General features: G+C 33.3%; 1 protein-coding gene across 1 annotated transcript; it reads right to left on the bottom strand.

Moving 5' to 3' along the window:
- Positions 1 to 446: 446 nt before the first annotated feature.
- On the bottom strand, positions 447 to 14,625 carry LOC106666149 (cytochrome P450 4g15-like). Its single transcript, XM_014393104.2, has 11 exons — positions 14,428 to 14,625; positions 6,793 to 6,905; positions 2,333 to 2,423; positions 2,020 to 2,272; positions 1,823 to 1,949; positions 1,535 to 1,697; positions 1,355 to 1,464; positions 1,231 to 1,299; positions 1,003 to 1,171; positions 765 to 950; positions 447 to 708 (listed from the first exon to the last, which is right to left on the bottom strand). The coding sequence occupies exons 1-11, from the start codon at positions 14,591 to 14,593 to the stop codon at positions 533 to 535; spliced, it is 1,623 nt and encodes a 540-aa protein (XP_014248590.1). The 5' UTR covers positions 14,594 to 14,625; the 3' UTR covers positions 447 to 532.
- Positions 14,626 to 16,029: the final 1,404 nt, after the last annotated feature.

The following is a 16,029-nucleotide window of genomic DNA, read 5'->3' as shown; positions in this document are numbered from 1 at the left end:
TACTTTGCCCTCTTTCTTTAGAGGACAGTGGCTTATAATTTCCTCAAAGGACTTCCTTTCTGAGTGATTTATGAATCTCTTATCTTGCCTTATACCTGCTGTTTTCTTGCTGTGTTTCAGTCGTTCTTTCTCAAGCCATTTTACCAGCTCGAACAAAATTTTTAATTTTTTTTTTAATTTTTGAACTTTTATCAAGAAACTATTGTATTGAAAAATAAAATCAGAAGTTGGGATTTGAAATAAAATAATGTTAATATTCTTGCATCTGAAGAGCAAAAAATAAATTTATTTACACTACTCTGCAAACAGCAGATCGACTTGTTCTATTTTTCTAAAAAAAAAACAAAAACAAGAAGTGATAAAAATTTACAAATTGTAAACCAATCTTCTTTTATCCCAATTATTTACAAAAATATTTAATCCATAAATTAAATAATTCAATAAAAAAATAATGCAGACTCAATCAAATACTACATGTTTCACTCATATTAGACTTAATATTTCTATATTTAGTTTTGTTTAAATGATATTTCTATGTTGCAATGCTCGTCCTCTTTTCTAATGCAACATTGAAGCCTTCTGATCTCTTGAGGATGATGTCACCCTGGAGTTTCCAATCCTTCATCGCAAGTTTGGATGGTTTGACTTGGAATTTCCTAAGAATATTGGTGAGGAGGATTTTCAGCTTGAGCATGGCGTATTTTCTACCTGTAATATTTTACGTTTAAAATCATCGAAGATTTAGAATTTAGTTATTTATTTACCGACACAACTCCTTGGACCTGCGCTGAACGGCACGTAGGCGTAATAATGCCTCGAGGCGGCATTTTCAGGTAGGAAATTGTCAGGGTCAAACTCTTCAGGGTTGGGGTAAATGTCACCCCTTCGATGAATCTTGAACATCGGTATGACAACAGTGCAGCCGGCAGGGACGACCAAATCGCTTGTAGCTAGTCAAAAGCACAATCAATTTCTTGAATATATACAATTAAAAATAAGTACCTAATGACAAGTCATGTTCGAGTGTTCTCGCAATGATCGGCACTGGAGGGAAGAGCCTAAGAGTTTCGAGTAAACACCTCTCCAAAAATTTAAGCTCAAGTGTGTCCTGGAAGGTCACATCGCGGTCGGAATTGCCAAAGATCGAATCTATTTCTTCAATTACTTTTTCCTGGTGTAAAACAAAATTCTTATTGAAATGAAGATGAAATATAATTGGTTATATCATACCTGGATATCTGGTTTAGCACCCATGACACAGAGGAAAAAGCTGCTTGCTGCTGCTGTAGTATCATGCCCCTGATATTGAAAAACAATGATAGGCATGATCATAGAAAACTATTTCAATCATTACCTCAAACATAATAGTATTGACTTGATCTTTGATCTCAACATCTGACATTCCATCGCCTTTGTGTGCCCTTTCTATCATGGATTCTAAAAATGGGAGCCTTCTTTTTTCACCTTAATAGAAAAGAAGTTTAGCTTAAACTGTTTTAATTTACAAAAGTAAAGTTTTATTGTTTTAATTTACCTATGTCGCATTCATCATTATCAATGTCATCATTGAGCCCAGTTGCAATGCCAAAAGCGAACTTTTCCTTGGGCGAGGAATCTTTCTTAGTTTCAGCTGCGTCTTTTGGTACTGGAAAGGGTTTTTTTTTGTGGTCGTACAGTTCTTTCTTCTTTCGTAGGAGCTGACAATAAAGTATAAATTATTTTGTAAATTTAAAATAAACATACAATCAATTAGCATTTGGTAGATAGATAATTCATTTTAACGCTTTTCCCTCCCTAATATATTAATTTAAATTATATTTACATTGTTAGTGAGGTTGAGGATAATACTAAGATGGTGATCATTGTCCTGGCGGAGGTTTGTGAATCGGAACAAGAAATCGGGCCTGAACCAAAGCTTGGTCTGTCTCGTGTGTAAAATATCGCACATCCTGGCATCGTGTTTGGTATAATTAGTAAAATCCCAATTTTTTTTTTTCACAAATCGAAACAAGTACTCACTTCATAACTGACATAGCATATGTGAGGCAGTTCCTCCCTTTGGCTTCTTGTCTGACGCCCATGACTGTTTCGGAAAGCGTTTCAACCATGCACTCGCTCATGTATTCATGGCAGTCGAATTCCTTTCCTTCGAGATGCTCCAGACGCGCCATCAACCTCTTTGAGTTGTAGTTGAAATCGCTCATGAATTTTTTAAGCACGTTCAAGTGAAATGTGGGCGCAATCATTTTCCTGTGAGTCTTCCATACGTCACCTGTAACAAAAATGTTTAAAAAACTGTTTTTTTTTAAATTTTTTAATGATTAATAATTACCATAACTGATAAGAAGACCATTTCCAAACCACGGCTGGAAGTAGCTGTATTCAATTGATTTCCTTAGATGCACATTACTTCCCAAAACCAACTGAAATGAAAATATTAACTGTAGAAATATAATAATGAAAACATTTTGTTACAAAATGTACTTTTTAACACTTAAATTTTCTTTCATTGTATCCAAGCTTTGCTAATGTTTTTCCTGGAAAATTTTAGCTTTTTTTAAGAAAGTACAGGATCTTTTCAGGGATATTGTATATTATATAAGAATGGCTTTCCTAGTTGCCACAGCGTAGGTTACGGTCTGTTGTTTCTCTGTCTCCTCTAGACAAAATAGACTTTTTGTAAATGATGTTCTATTCACAAATTTGTTGTTTTTAACAATCCAGATTTCAAGCATTAAATGCTCATCAGGTTGAGAGTGAACCGCTAATGTTACGTTCCAATGAAAAGCTGGTTTTTAATGCTGTTCTATCTTGAACATGCAAAAACGTGAATAATATCACAACTAAATATTATCCTAATAAATACTGTATGAAAATAAATTAGTGATTCATTTTATAGGTCAAATATATTTAGCTATATGTTTAAAATTGGAGGTAAATAAAAATCTGTCTTATTATATATTCATTTATTTCCACGTTTAATTTTAAATTTTTTTATATTTCAAATTTCTCAAACCAATCTAGTTCCCCCTTTGTTAAAACTGTTGTATTTAAATTTAAATTTTGTTTTGATTCATTTTTTTTTTTTTTTTTTTTTTTTTTTTTTTTTTTTTTTTTTGGCGTTATGAACTATGCATATTAGCCATGTGACAAATTCGTATATGTGTTNAGTGGTAGAGCAGCGGCGTATCTAGCCGAAGATCGTGGGTTCGAATCCCGCTCGTGCCATTGACTTTTTTATCTCAACTAAAAACCTTAATTAATTGTAATATATATTTAATGTTGCAATCATTACAATTAGTTGGTAAACCCCACTTTTTGACAAGTTGTCTTTAGGTTTTGAGAGGATCTTTCTAAGTGAACTTGGACCTCTAAAAGCTACTCTAAAACCTGCTCTTTTAATAATTTTCAGCTACTTTTTCTGATAGTTCCCCAATATATGTCAAGCGATGAAAACCTAAAGATTCATTTTTGGTGGAGTGGATGAGTTCGTTTGTCGCTTCTTTTAAAGTTAATTTTTTGATTCATTTTACTAGCAATGTATCGATAAATATTTCTTGATATCCATTGTTTTTAGCCAAGAGTTTAATTGTTCGTAATTCTTTTTTATAATTAGCAGGTGTTAATGTGAGTTTCAACATGTGGTATATGAGCTAAACGAATCCAGCAGCTTTTTATGGGCCCATGAGTGAGAAGAAACTGCTGGTGTCATGGTGTCCGTAGTGGTGGGTTTTCTACATCCATCTATTTCAATCAGTTTTAAGTCTAAAATATTTAAGCAACCACCTTTATTTATTTCCAATTTAAAATATATACTAGGGTATAAAGAATTAATTAATTGTAATACAATTAATTATATTAACTTAATGTTTTTTTTGGTCAGCCTGGGCCATTGCCGGCACCTCACATTTCTTTTACCTCACGTTTTAAAAATTTATTTATTATTATTTTTATTTATATATTTTATTTGTTTATTTATTTATTTATTTTTGAAGTTAGTTTTTCTGTAGGAAGTCTGGCGATCTTTCTGGTTGTGTTCTGGGACGTTATTTCTACATTTTTAGCCCTCGCACACGTGGTGAAAAGGCTCTGAAACTATCTCATTCACTAACATTCAATCCTAGCCTTTATGCGGATTTCAGAGTACTCGATATTCCTCTGAAGACCCACCCTCTTTCACGCTAATAAATACATCCATACATTATATACAATTAAAATTAATCTAAAATATTAACCTAGGTTGGTGGGATATTCCACCATAGACCCAACCATGCATACACTTCTACCGCACTAATAAATACATTCACTCAAACAGTAACCAATCATTCTGTATTTACAAATAAAAAAAATGCGGAGCTACTGGCGCATTTAATATTACAACAGTGCCACCGCCCATTCACTCTAAAAGATATTATAGCCTAACACTAACCTAAATCAGTGGGTCTGTGGAGTACTCGATATTCCTGCACAACCCACCCATACACGCTCACTTTCGCGCCAATAAATACATTCATTCTACCCAAAGCACACCAAGAGATATCTATCCTAGTTTGGTGGGTCTCTAATACACTCATATTATGTTTAATTAATTAAATACAACTGTGTTACATAGTTTCAGTAAAGCGAGGGAACTAGATTGGCTAAGAATTTTGAAATAAAAAATATAAAATTAAACATGGAGATAAATGCATAAATAATATAATAGATTTTGATTTACTTCCTATTTTAAACATCTACCTAAATAATATTTGACATCCAAATGAACCACTAATTTAAAATTATTTTCTAACAGTATTTATTTGGATAATATTCAGTTGTGTTAATTCATGTTTTGCATGTTCAGAATTGAGCGACGTTAAAAACCAGCTTCTCAGTGGAACGCATGATTTCTAATAAACCCCGCTTCCTTGTATCCTTTTTCACCATACCATAACATACCAACCTCTGAAGTTGATATTGTAAATTCTCTTTTCTTATAATTACATAATTATGTATATTCTTGGAATAGTAATGCACTGCGAACTCTGGCTGACGGTCTTAATATCTATCTATCTATCTACAAATTTTTCTCAGGGGTAAGGCATCAAAGTCTACATTGCTCAAGAAAGGCTTTCTTAGGTACCAAAATCTTTTCCTAGTTGATGCTGTGTAGTTACATAGGATATGTTCAGTTGGCTCTCTCTCTCCTCTAGACATACTTGACATTGGTTATCTGTTAATAGTCCCATTTTTTTAAGTAGCATTTTACTTGAACATGAAGTAGTAACAAGTAAATATACTTGTTAGGGGTTTTAATACCTTTCTGTCCTCTTTCTCCCATTGGTTTTTTTTTTTGCAAATAATCATATTGCCTGGTGGTCGTTCACAGTATTCTTGTGTCCTTTAGTAGCCCAACACTCCAGTTCTTTTGTATTGTATCTAATTTTATGGCATAAAAGTCTTCTAAGGATTCTTTTTTGGCTAGTATGTCTGCTGCCTTGTTGCCTGAAGTTTCCTCATGTACTGGGATATGGACATAACACCAGGCCATTGGGGTACGAATGGGTACTATGCGTCTCCAATAACCTCTAATACCCAACTCCGACTTTCCACCATGACGAAGCTTATGCGGGTGTACCCTGTTAATTTAACAAATGGAAAGAGGGGTATGGAGGGGCAGGAGCTGGACCTGATATCTCCTAACCTAAACCCAACACCTTATCCCTCTTCCCACCCTACACCCTATCCTAGCCCCACATTCCAGCCTAAATCCAAGGTGTTATGTGATCCGTACCGATGGATGAATGGTACAGGGATAACTGTGCCAATAACGGAGCCTTAAGGGCACCCCCTTGAGTAAATAGCCCTACACTGGTGAGAGGGCTCCTCCGGTGCGGACCTTTAGATCCCTCTCACTCGTGGGAACTACATGGAAAAACTGACAGTAAGCAAAAAAAACACCGGGGGAACCTGCAAAGGAAGACCCCAAAAATCAACTCATGGAAATTGAGGAGGGCTCCGAACTCTCTCCAATTCCCATAACCCAAGAATTGAAAGACATTGTTGTTATTTATTTCATAGGTAAACACATGCTTCTAGGGCTTGCAGTTCAGCTTGAAAGATATTTGTAGTAGGGTTAAGGGACATGCAGTTAGAATGTATATTACATCCATATTATAAACATTTTGTCATGAGGCGCTAGAGGCCGCCATACGGATACGTTCGGATGGGACAAATGCCCCTTCCATCACAAAAGGTAGGTCAAGCAATTTACGGGCTAACCGGAGACTCGGCTCCTGATTTCTGCAGCGGACTGATCCTAGCTTCTCTAACTTGATAAACCATAAGTGCTCTTTTGTCTATACCGATTAACCTTCTTCGTTCGCTCAATTATTAATTGCCACAAGAAAGTTCAAGGCATTTTTTTTTGGGGGGGGGGAGGGTTTGGAGAGTCCCCATGACCCTAGTGGTAGGTGGAATGGTGTACCAGCAGCACAAAACCGGAACCCGGGAAACGAAGATGATCACCACCTTCAAGGCATATTATTTTTAGTTTGTATAAATTTCAACGTTCAATAAATAAATTTGGTCAAGGTTTTGTTTTACTTTTGCTTTTCATTCTTCTTTTTTTTATTTTAATTCTCCCACGTTTTCATCACAGCGCACTCTGCTAATTCTGCTGTACGTGAGCTTTGAAAAACTGCAAGCCGCTTCCTGGACTTAAGGTGAGTTTAGTTAACCGAAGTCCATCTCAGGAAAGAGCAAAGCTGACAATATAAATGTTTTTATTAAGTATATTAATATATACGTTACCTCGACATCTTTTGGATTGTGAATGGAAACGATTAGTCTGGGTCCAAGCCAAATTTTGGTAACATCTTTGTACTCAGGTTTTTGACTCAATCCATAAGCGAATTCCAAGATGTCTACGAAACATGAATTAACATTGTTACATTAATAATAATTAAAATTCCTTGGTATTGTAAAATCTGTAATAATTTTTGTGTGTAAATGATCATTATGCGAATGAGGTTTATTAATTTTTTTTCTCATTTATGAACTTGAAATTTAACAATTTCAACCAAATCTGAATTAATCGTGTAATTACATCCCATTCTGCTACAATAAAAATCCGATCTGAATAGATCCGGGAAGTTGGAAACATAAATTGAATCAACAAAGCTTGAAGTCCTTGACCTTGTACGGACAGCACTGTTTAATAAAGGCAACATAAAATATAATTAATCGTATGTAGTCCTTGTTTAATTTATGTTAAAACTGGTTGACAGTACAAGGTGCAATTCTTTAAAAAATAAACTTATTTCTGCATGGCGATTCATTTTGATTGCAAAATTACGATCCATTGTATTCTAATACTTGTTTTTGCTATTTGAACAAACTAATTCATTGTAATATATTTGTTTTGTCTTATTTAAAATTATGTGGTGTAATTAAACGATGGCGGTATTGATCGGGTTATTTCAGGGTCATTGATAAATTATGCCTTTTTCAAACAAGACCAAATACGTTACAATAAATATTTATCAATTGTATTGTTTTGTTATTATTGATTTTTTTTTGTTATATGAAAGTGTTGTTAAAACTAAAAATCTCCCACAGTGACAATGGGATTTTAATCATGCGTTCTACATATTGTAAACCTGTTGATTTTATTTGTTGATCTTTTATGATGGTTACATTAGCATTAAAAACAAAAACTCATACGGGTGTGATGCTTGGTGGTCAAATGGTGAAGATTGTCATTTAGAAAGGACATATAAAAATATTACATATAAAAATATTTGTCTTGGCCTATTATAAAATAAACAGCCTTGATGAGGTTTTAAATTAAAAATCAAAAATGTTTTTACATGTGCAAGTTTGAACTGTAAAGATATATTTAATTTCTAATTGTACAAATATTTCCCGAATTTTAAAGACAGTGAACAAAATGAACTTTTTTTAAAGAATAAAATGCTTACATCAAGCTTTTAAGAGGTAATCATTTATCTCAATTTAAAAAAAAAAGAAAATAGCATATAGCATGGCAATGTGGATGTGGATTGAAAAGTAAAATTTTAATATCACTTACTTTTTCTGTTTATATAAAAATAAAAAGAATGTATGGAACAAAATTCTATGGAAAAAATAAAAACGATAGAATTGTCAAATATAAATTAAAATATTTTCAATTTAACTGTAACATTAAAATAAAAATCAATGTATGATTAGCAGTCAAAATTGGCCATATTAATTATTTAAATTAATCATTATTTTTCATCTCAACCGAGACCTTAGATAACAAGAATAATTAATTTAAAAATTAAAGTAAAAGATGTCAGGCTTTTAAAAACAAATATTTAATATAACATTTCATCTCTTTACCTTTTGGAAATTAAGAAATAAAATGATCAACAAAACAATTTAAAAAAATAATAATGTAGTCAGGCAATCCAAAACTTAAAAAAATAGTCAATTATGTTTAGTGTTCTAATTGACGAAGTTACTTATTTCAATTAATTATTCTGAATTGAACAAATGAAAAATGCAATTTGCGAATAATAGAGGTAACATAGATCAATAAAATTTTCCATTGTATATAAAATAAAAACAAAATGTACTTTATATCATATAATTGAAGTTGCAACTAATTTATACTTGTTGTATTTGCAATATTCAGGACTAAATTTTATGCATTGTAAATAATGAAATAATTTAAAATAATTACTTTTTTGCTTTGATATCCCTGATTTGCTCAAGCTACTGCATTTGCAGTGCATACTTGCATAAAATTAGCCATAGATCTCCAAATTGTGAGACGTCCGATGAACCAGAAAACATCTTATAATTTTGACGTGCCTAGAATATGAAGACGCAAGACAGAAATTTGTCGATAGAGTGCATGCACTAAGAAATTTTGAGTAACCAATTTGTTGGGAAAGCTTGCTTTCAATATAAATATGGACTCAACTATAAATTGATATTCACTAATTTCGTGGTCCGCTTGACCAATTAATACTTTACAATTAATTAAGGTTTTTAGTTGAGATGAAAAAAAGTTAATGGCACGAGAGGGATTCGAACCCACGACCTTCGGCTAGATACGCCGCTGCTCTACCACCTGAGCTATCGTGACCTCGATCCACTCGGACATCAACTCTTCATCTCAAACCCACCTTATGAGTTTTCCCTCCTTTTGCCATTTTTCAAATGTCGTGTAATCGGTTTGGATTCTCGTCGACAATTGAAATGGCGACAGAGAGCTTTAGTGAGTTTGAAAAATGGCAAAAGGAGGGAAAACTCATAAGGTGGGGTTGAGATGGGGAGTTGATGTCCGAGTGGATCAAGGTCACGATAGCTCAGGTGGTAGAGCAGCGGCGTATCTAGCCGAAGGTCGTGGGTTCGAATCCCTCTCGTGCCATTAAATTTTTTTCATCTCAACTAAAAACCTTAATTAATTATAAATTGGTATATGCATTTTTGAAAGAATGTGATATTGATGTGATATACTGAGATAAAGACTTTAATGTCATTGTACATATGTGCTATGGTAATTATTTACTGTGTAAAACTATTTATTTCATTGTTCTGTGTTCCTTGTTTTAAATAATTAATTAAATTATTATTATGTGATGTGAACTTATGTATTTATTATACAATGTGTACATTAGTATACTATTGCTATATGCTTAAAGCAAAGCAATATAATAAAAAAAGTCTAGAATATTGGAGATGTAAATTATATACATACCTTCAGTAAGCCTCGTCATTTTCAATAAATTACATGGTGATTTTTTACTTCTTGTCTGTGTTCCTTCTTTTAATTGTTAATTAATTAATTATATAATGTGTATTTTTTTTTAAAGTTTGTAATATTGGAAATAATGTATAGAAATGCCTTCAGCAAGCTTTGTCATTTTCAGTAAATTGTATGCTGATTTTTTACTTCTTGTTCAGAGTTTCTTGTTTTAATAAATTAATTATCTAATGTGTATATGAGTATATTATTGCTGTATGCTTAAAGCAAAGCAATTTAATAATTTTTTAAAAGTCTGGAATATTGGACATGAAAAGTATAGAAATGCCTTCAGTAAGCTTTGTCATTTTCAATAAATTGTATGGTGATTTTTTACTTCTTGTTCTGTGTTCTTTCTTTTAATTAATAATTAATAAATTATATAATGTGTATATGAGTATACAATTGCTGTATTTTTTAAGCAAAGCAATATAATAAAAAAAGTCTGGAATATTGGAAATGTAAAGTATATAAATACCTTCAGTAGGCTTTGTCATTTTCAATAATTTGTATGGTGATTTTTTTTACAAAAGTCAATTGGGATTCTGTTAAATATGCTTTAATTCTCATTATTTGATCATAAGATTTTACGTAGTATGTTTTATGAAACATATTTTGTAATTTTTGTAAAATTATTTCAAATTTTTGAGCATGGACATGATTTCTTTCGATCACCACACGATCCCCACATTTACAACAAAATAACTATTATGTAATTAAAAAAAGGTAAAATAAAAAAAAAACATACTAAAAAATTAAGTAAACTTAGCTTAAAAAAATTGTTTTATACATAAAATTAGTAAGGGTACTTTGATTGACAGGGTAAGTGAGAGTTTTCTCATGTTTTCTGGATGGTTAAAGCTTTAAAACTAAGCTAACCATCCCCAAGCCTAGTTTCAAATTATCTTTCTTTGTAGATAAATTATACAGGGTACCTCAGGCCGAGTTCAACTTCACAATTTCAAATACGACCCTATATATCCTGACACATAATTTTAAAGGAATTTTTACGCTGAAAACAATGGTACAATCGGATTTTAAATTGGACAAAAAATGACAAAGTTATGTCAACAAAAAAAACAACAGTCATTTGGTTTGCTATTTATTAATCACATTTCATGTTCGAACTGCCTGTTTTGTGTAAAGATGCAAAGATTTGTCCTTTTTAACCACTCTTCACTGGTGCTCAGACCTCTCTACAGTCAGGGGAAATGGATTGACAAGCATTTTCTATTCTTTGCAGCAGTTCATCAACTGAGGTTGCTGGGTTATGATTGTCTTAGGCACTGTTTTTTAAATGGCCTCAGAGAAAATAGTCAAGTGGAGTTAAATCGGTTGACCAAGGAGTCCAAAACTCCTATCCACCTATCCCGGAAGTGACGATTCAAATAACGTTTCAACTGCAAAGAATTGCGGGGTATCCATCAAGCTGGAGAATCATTCTTTGTCGTTATCGCAGAGGAACATCGTCTAACAGCATTGGTAAACTCCCATCAAAAAATTGAGGAACTGAACACCATGTTCGTAGAAAAAAAGGTCCAATTAATTTATCTTCAACAAGTCCACACCAAACGTTGATACTGTGAACGACCTGATGATGACAAGAGTACTAAATTATCGGATTTTCGTCTGCCCACGTTTGAAAATTCCAACGGTTGAGTATGCCATTAGAGGTGAACTTGGATTCATCAGCCCATAGGATATATGGAAGATTATTTTCTCCGACCTCCCAAATCGACATTTGTGCAAGGAATTTTAGACGCCTATCATAACTAGAGTCCCGAGGTCCCTGGACGGGATCAGAGCGATACGGCTTCATATTGTAAGTCCGGAGTACATCTCTAATTGTATTTTTTGAAAAACCTAAAACCCTTCCACCATTTCGGAGAGAGGAATTCGGATTTTCGCGAACAAACGGTAAAATTTATTTAGAAATCGTGAGATGCGGTCTGGTGTGATGTAGGTTTCAGAAAAACAACAAACATATCGTGCCAACGTTTCGATCTTTATTGAGATCATCTTCAGCGCTCAAAGTGTTTGTCTTCTGTGTAATTGTGCCTTTCTTGCGTGTCGTGTTGAGAGTGCCAGTCAATATAATTATCGATTAACGGTCACTAACCACCACACAGCATACTAATTTAAGTGTTAAACAAAATAAAATTAAAAATTTTTGATTTTTAATAAAAATTATTTAATTATGTTGTTTTAAAAGAAAATTCACCAAAAACCGGAAAATCTTTTAGTGGTAGATTAACTAACAATTTATTACCTAGTTTTGAAAATTACGTGTATTACCTCCTTTGACCTTGCGGAGGGCCTTAAGTCTCCTAAGCATCGAATAAATAAGCGATCGGATTTCCTCTTTATTCCACCCCATACCATAACTGTCTTTGAAAAGCTTTGACGCATGGCACATGAAGCAAAGTGTTCTCCACACATGGTCCCGGGCATCTGATGGTCACAAACCACACCGGCATTCGTCAAGAGAAACACCCCCATTGTTCAAGTGCCCAAGCGAGTTGCTGATTTGCGAAAAGTCTTCACTCCATTCATCTCTAGTAATAGAGAACCTGATTCGGGAAGTCTAGAGACTAGATTATTCTCACGAAACCTCCGATGGATGTTTTAGAGCTCACCCGTACATTACGGACCGTTTGGAGTTGACTACCTATCAAGGAAGCCCTTAAATGAAGGTTGCGAAGTGCGGTAAGAGCAGTAAAACGATCGTCTCTAGTCTTCGTACATCGCGGTCGACCACAACTTCTCTTCCATAAAGACTCTTCTAAACCGCTAGATCATCGTGGATCGCATACCCAGGGCTTATGTAACGGAAGCTACTTCGGTGGTCAAGCCCTGGCGAGATCTTGTCGGCTTTTAACCATGCTTTTAATAAAAATTAATAATTGATTTTTTGTGAGATTTCCATTCGGGGATTCGAACCCACGACAACCGGTTTACTTTAGACTAGAGACTAAATGTTAGCGTTTACTTTAGTCAAGAGACTAAATGTTAGTGTTTACCCCATTACAGTTCGTGGTCCGATTGACCAATTAACATTTTTCAATTAATTAATATTTATGAAAGGTATTGGTTGAGATAAAATAATTTGTCGCTGAGAATCAAATAGATTACGCGACATTTGAAAAATGGCAAAAAGGAGGGAAAATTCAAAAGGTGCGGTTGATATGGGAAGTTAGTGTCCGATTGGATCGAAGTCACGGTAGCTCAAGTGGTTACAGCAGCGGCGTATTGAGCCGAACGTCGTGGGTTCGAATCCCGCTCGTGACACTGACATTTTTATCTCAACCAATACCTTTCATAAATATTAATTAATTGAAAAATGTTAGTTTTTACTTTAGACTAGAGACTACTAAACGTTTATTTTAGACTTGAGACTAAATGCTAGTGTTTACTTTGACTAGAGACCAATGTTAAAGTTTACTTTAGGCTAATGTTTATTTTAGAACTAGACTAAAAAATTTTAAACAAATATATATTTTTTTTTAATAGCGTCATTGTTCAAGAGAAATTCAGCCGGACCATCTAAAAAGGACACCCCGTATAATCAATTCAAGAGATCAATTATTAATTGATTATTGACTAAAGATTATTTATATTATATAGATGGTTTCCAAGCGTTAAAAATGAAAATTTTCAGTAGATTTCAAATCAATAGCCTTAAAATAATCTATTTGATAATAAACTAACTAAGTTTGTGAAGTGCACGAATTTATTCATAGTTTGATAAATTAAATAAAGGTAAACATTTGAAACTAGACTAAAAACTATTAGACACGTATTTTTTTATAGCGTCATTATTGAAGAAAAATTCAGCCGGGCCGTCTAAAAAGGACACCCTGTATAAATGTTCTTCAAAAAAGGTAGAAATTTGAAACTAGTCTAAAAAATATTAAACACGTTTTTATTTATTTATTTATTTTTTTAATAGCGTCATTGGTTCAAGGGAAATTCAGCTGGACCATCTAAAAAGGACAATTTGTATACTCAGTTCAAGAGATCAATTATTAATTGATTATTGACAAAAGATTATTTAATTCTTTTTAAAAAGGATTGAACACCACACTCACTCTATCATTTACCATTTCTAAAGATTATTTATGTTATATAGATGGTTTTCAAGATTTTTAAGGGTTAAAAATGAAAATTTTCAGTAGATTTCAAATCAATAGCCTTAAAATAATCTATTTGATAATAAACTAACTAAGTTTGTGAAGTGAACGAATTTATTGGTACCTTTATAAATTAAAATGCCGATTAAACATAAATGGTCTTATTTGAATTTTTGAAGTTGAACTCGGCCTGAGGTACCCTGTACAATTTTTCTCCAAAGAAAGGTAAAAATTTGAAACTTGTCTACAAAATATTAAACAGGTTTTTTAAATTTTTTAAATTAATTAATTCTTTTAATAGCGTCATTGGTTCAAGAGAAATTCAGCCGGGCCGTTTAAAAAGGACACCCTTCATACTCAATTTAAGAGATAAATTATTATTGATTATTGAAGATTATTTATATCGTATAGCGAAGGCTCAGTTAAAAAAAGCTGCATACTGTTTAAACTGGCTGTTTACAGAAAATAATTTTGGACGAATGTTGTTCTCACTGAGCATAAAATTGTAATACATTGACGTACCGTTGTGGTTTTTGAACATCACGTGCAGGGCGAGTCCGACGAACGGTAGTCCTTTTTCACCAGGGATCTTTTCAGCCAGTTCGTACATGTGCTTCCTGCCAGCCCTCCAGCTCCAGTAGTAGGTGAGGGCGGCCACGCCTGCCAGGGCCAGTAATATGAGGAACATCTTTATTCGACTCCCGGTAGAAACTGGCTTCTCCTGCTTGGTCCTACGCTTTTATAGAATGACAGCTTGAGGATAGAGTTTCGCGATTATCATATTCATAGACTCATTGTTTGATTAGTTTTAGTATTAATGAAGGCGATTGGCATTCCGTTTAATTACCCGTTGGGTGACAATATTTTTCTACGATTTCTGGCAATGGTGGCGTAATCGTATGTAATACGGTGTTAATACTTTATTAATTTTTTGGTCTCCGAGGTCGCTATGGTTTTTTTCCCCTGGGGATTTACGGACGGCTATGGTCAGGACCAAATATGTACCGGCGGTCCTTGGCTCTCTTATCCTACTTACGACTTTACATAGTTTGGTCATACAGCATAAAAAAAACTCGCAAGGTAATATCCAAAAATTGCACATCTTCTGGGAAATAAAAACTTGTCAGATTAAAGATGATTCTTAATTTAAAAACCATTATCAACCATTGTAGCAGCTTCCCTCCAGGCTCCTGTTAAATTTCAACGTGTAACAAATGGTAAAAATAAATCTCTATTTGGAAAACGGTTTTTTAATTACATTATTTGTTATTTGCAACTACAAATATTGTATTAAGTAAATGTCTTCTTTTTATGGTGAATATGTCGTTTAAATAGAAGAAATTATCAAGAACGTTGAGAATTTGAAATTTTGTTTGAGACCCACATTTCACGACCGTTCGTGCAGAGAGGTTTAGAGCAGTTGTAGAGAGGTATCTGCAGTGTATATTGAAAAAAGAAGTGAACCGAGTATGCTACCCTGAGGGAAACCCGCCCAAATGCGACAATTCAGTTCCCTGACTCGGCAAAATCGGTCCGTCAGATATTAACTCAGTATGAGAAAACGTTAATTGCTAATTTTATCAAGCTCCTACAAAACCATATTTGAACGTTAATTCTAAATATTATTATGTACATACAACCAGAACGATCGTTGTGATGATTTTGCTTGAAGATCCTTGGAAAGAGAAAATACTCTCGATTTATTTGAAACTATTTTGTTAAGATGTATAAAACATTTATATATTCAATTTATAAAGAAATAAATAAAATGCAATATAATAATAAATAAAAAATAATTTTAAGAATAATTATTCAGAAATCTTGAGATGCGGTCTCGTGTGATGTAGGTTTCAGAAAAACAATTTCTTTATCGTGCCTATTATCTAGAACAATTTTTCTTATTTGAGAGAAACATGCGATGATATTGATTATCTTATTGTGTTAATGCCTATAAATTTTTAATTTTAGATATGTAGAGATAAGGATAGATAGAGGTAGAGATAGATAGAGAGAAAGACAGATAGATAGGTAGATAGATAAATAGAGAAAGAGAGAGGGAGAGATAGAGGGAGAGAGAGAAAGAAAGAAAGAGAGAGAAGGAGGGGGAGAGAAAGAGGAAGAGAG

Source organism: Cimex lectularius, unplaced genomic scaffold (assembly GCF_000648675.2).
Source record: "Cimex lectularius strain Harlan isolate CLEC.00 unplaced genomic scaffold, Clec_2.1 scaffold162, whole genome shotgun sequence".
Lineage (NCBI taxonomy): Eukaryota > Metazoa > Arthropoda > Insecta > Hemiptera > Cimicidae > Cimex > Cimex lectularius.
Note: the sequence above shows the minus strand (reverse complement) of the source record. Positions and strands in the feature narration are given on the sequence as shown.

What these genes read in the sequence shown, in the direction of transcription:
- LOC106666149 (XM_014393104.2), bottom strand. Translation starts at nt 14,593, where the DNA reads ATGTTCCTCATATTACTGGCCCTGGCAGGCGTGGCCGCCCTCACCTAC. An exon ending in GTGCTAAACCAGATATCCAG is followed by an intron (nt 1,172 to 1,230) that starts GTATGATATAAC and finishes GTTTTACACCAG; the next exon opens with GAAAAAGTAATTGAAGAAAT. An exon ending in AGGTCCAAGGAGTTGTGTCG is followed by an intron (nt 709 to 764) that starts GTAAATAAATAA and finishes AAAATATTACAG; the next exon opens with GTAGAAAATACGCCATGCTC.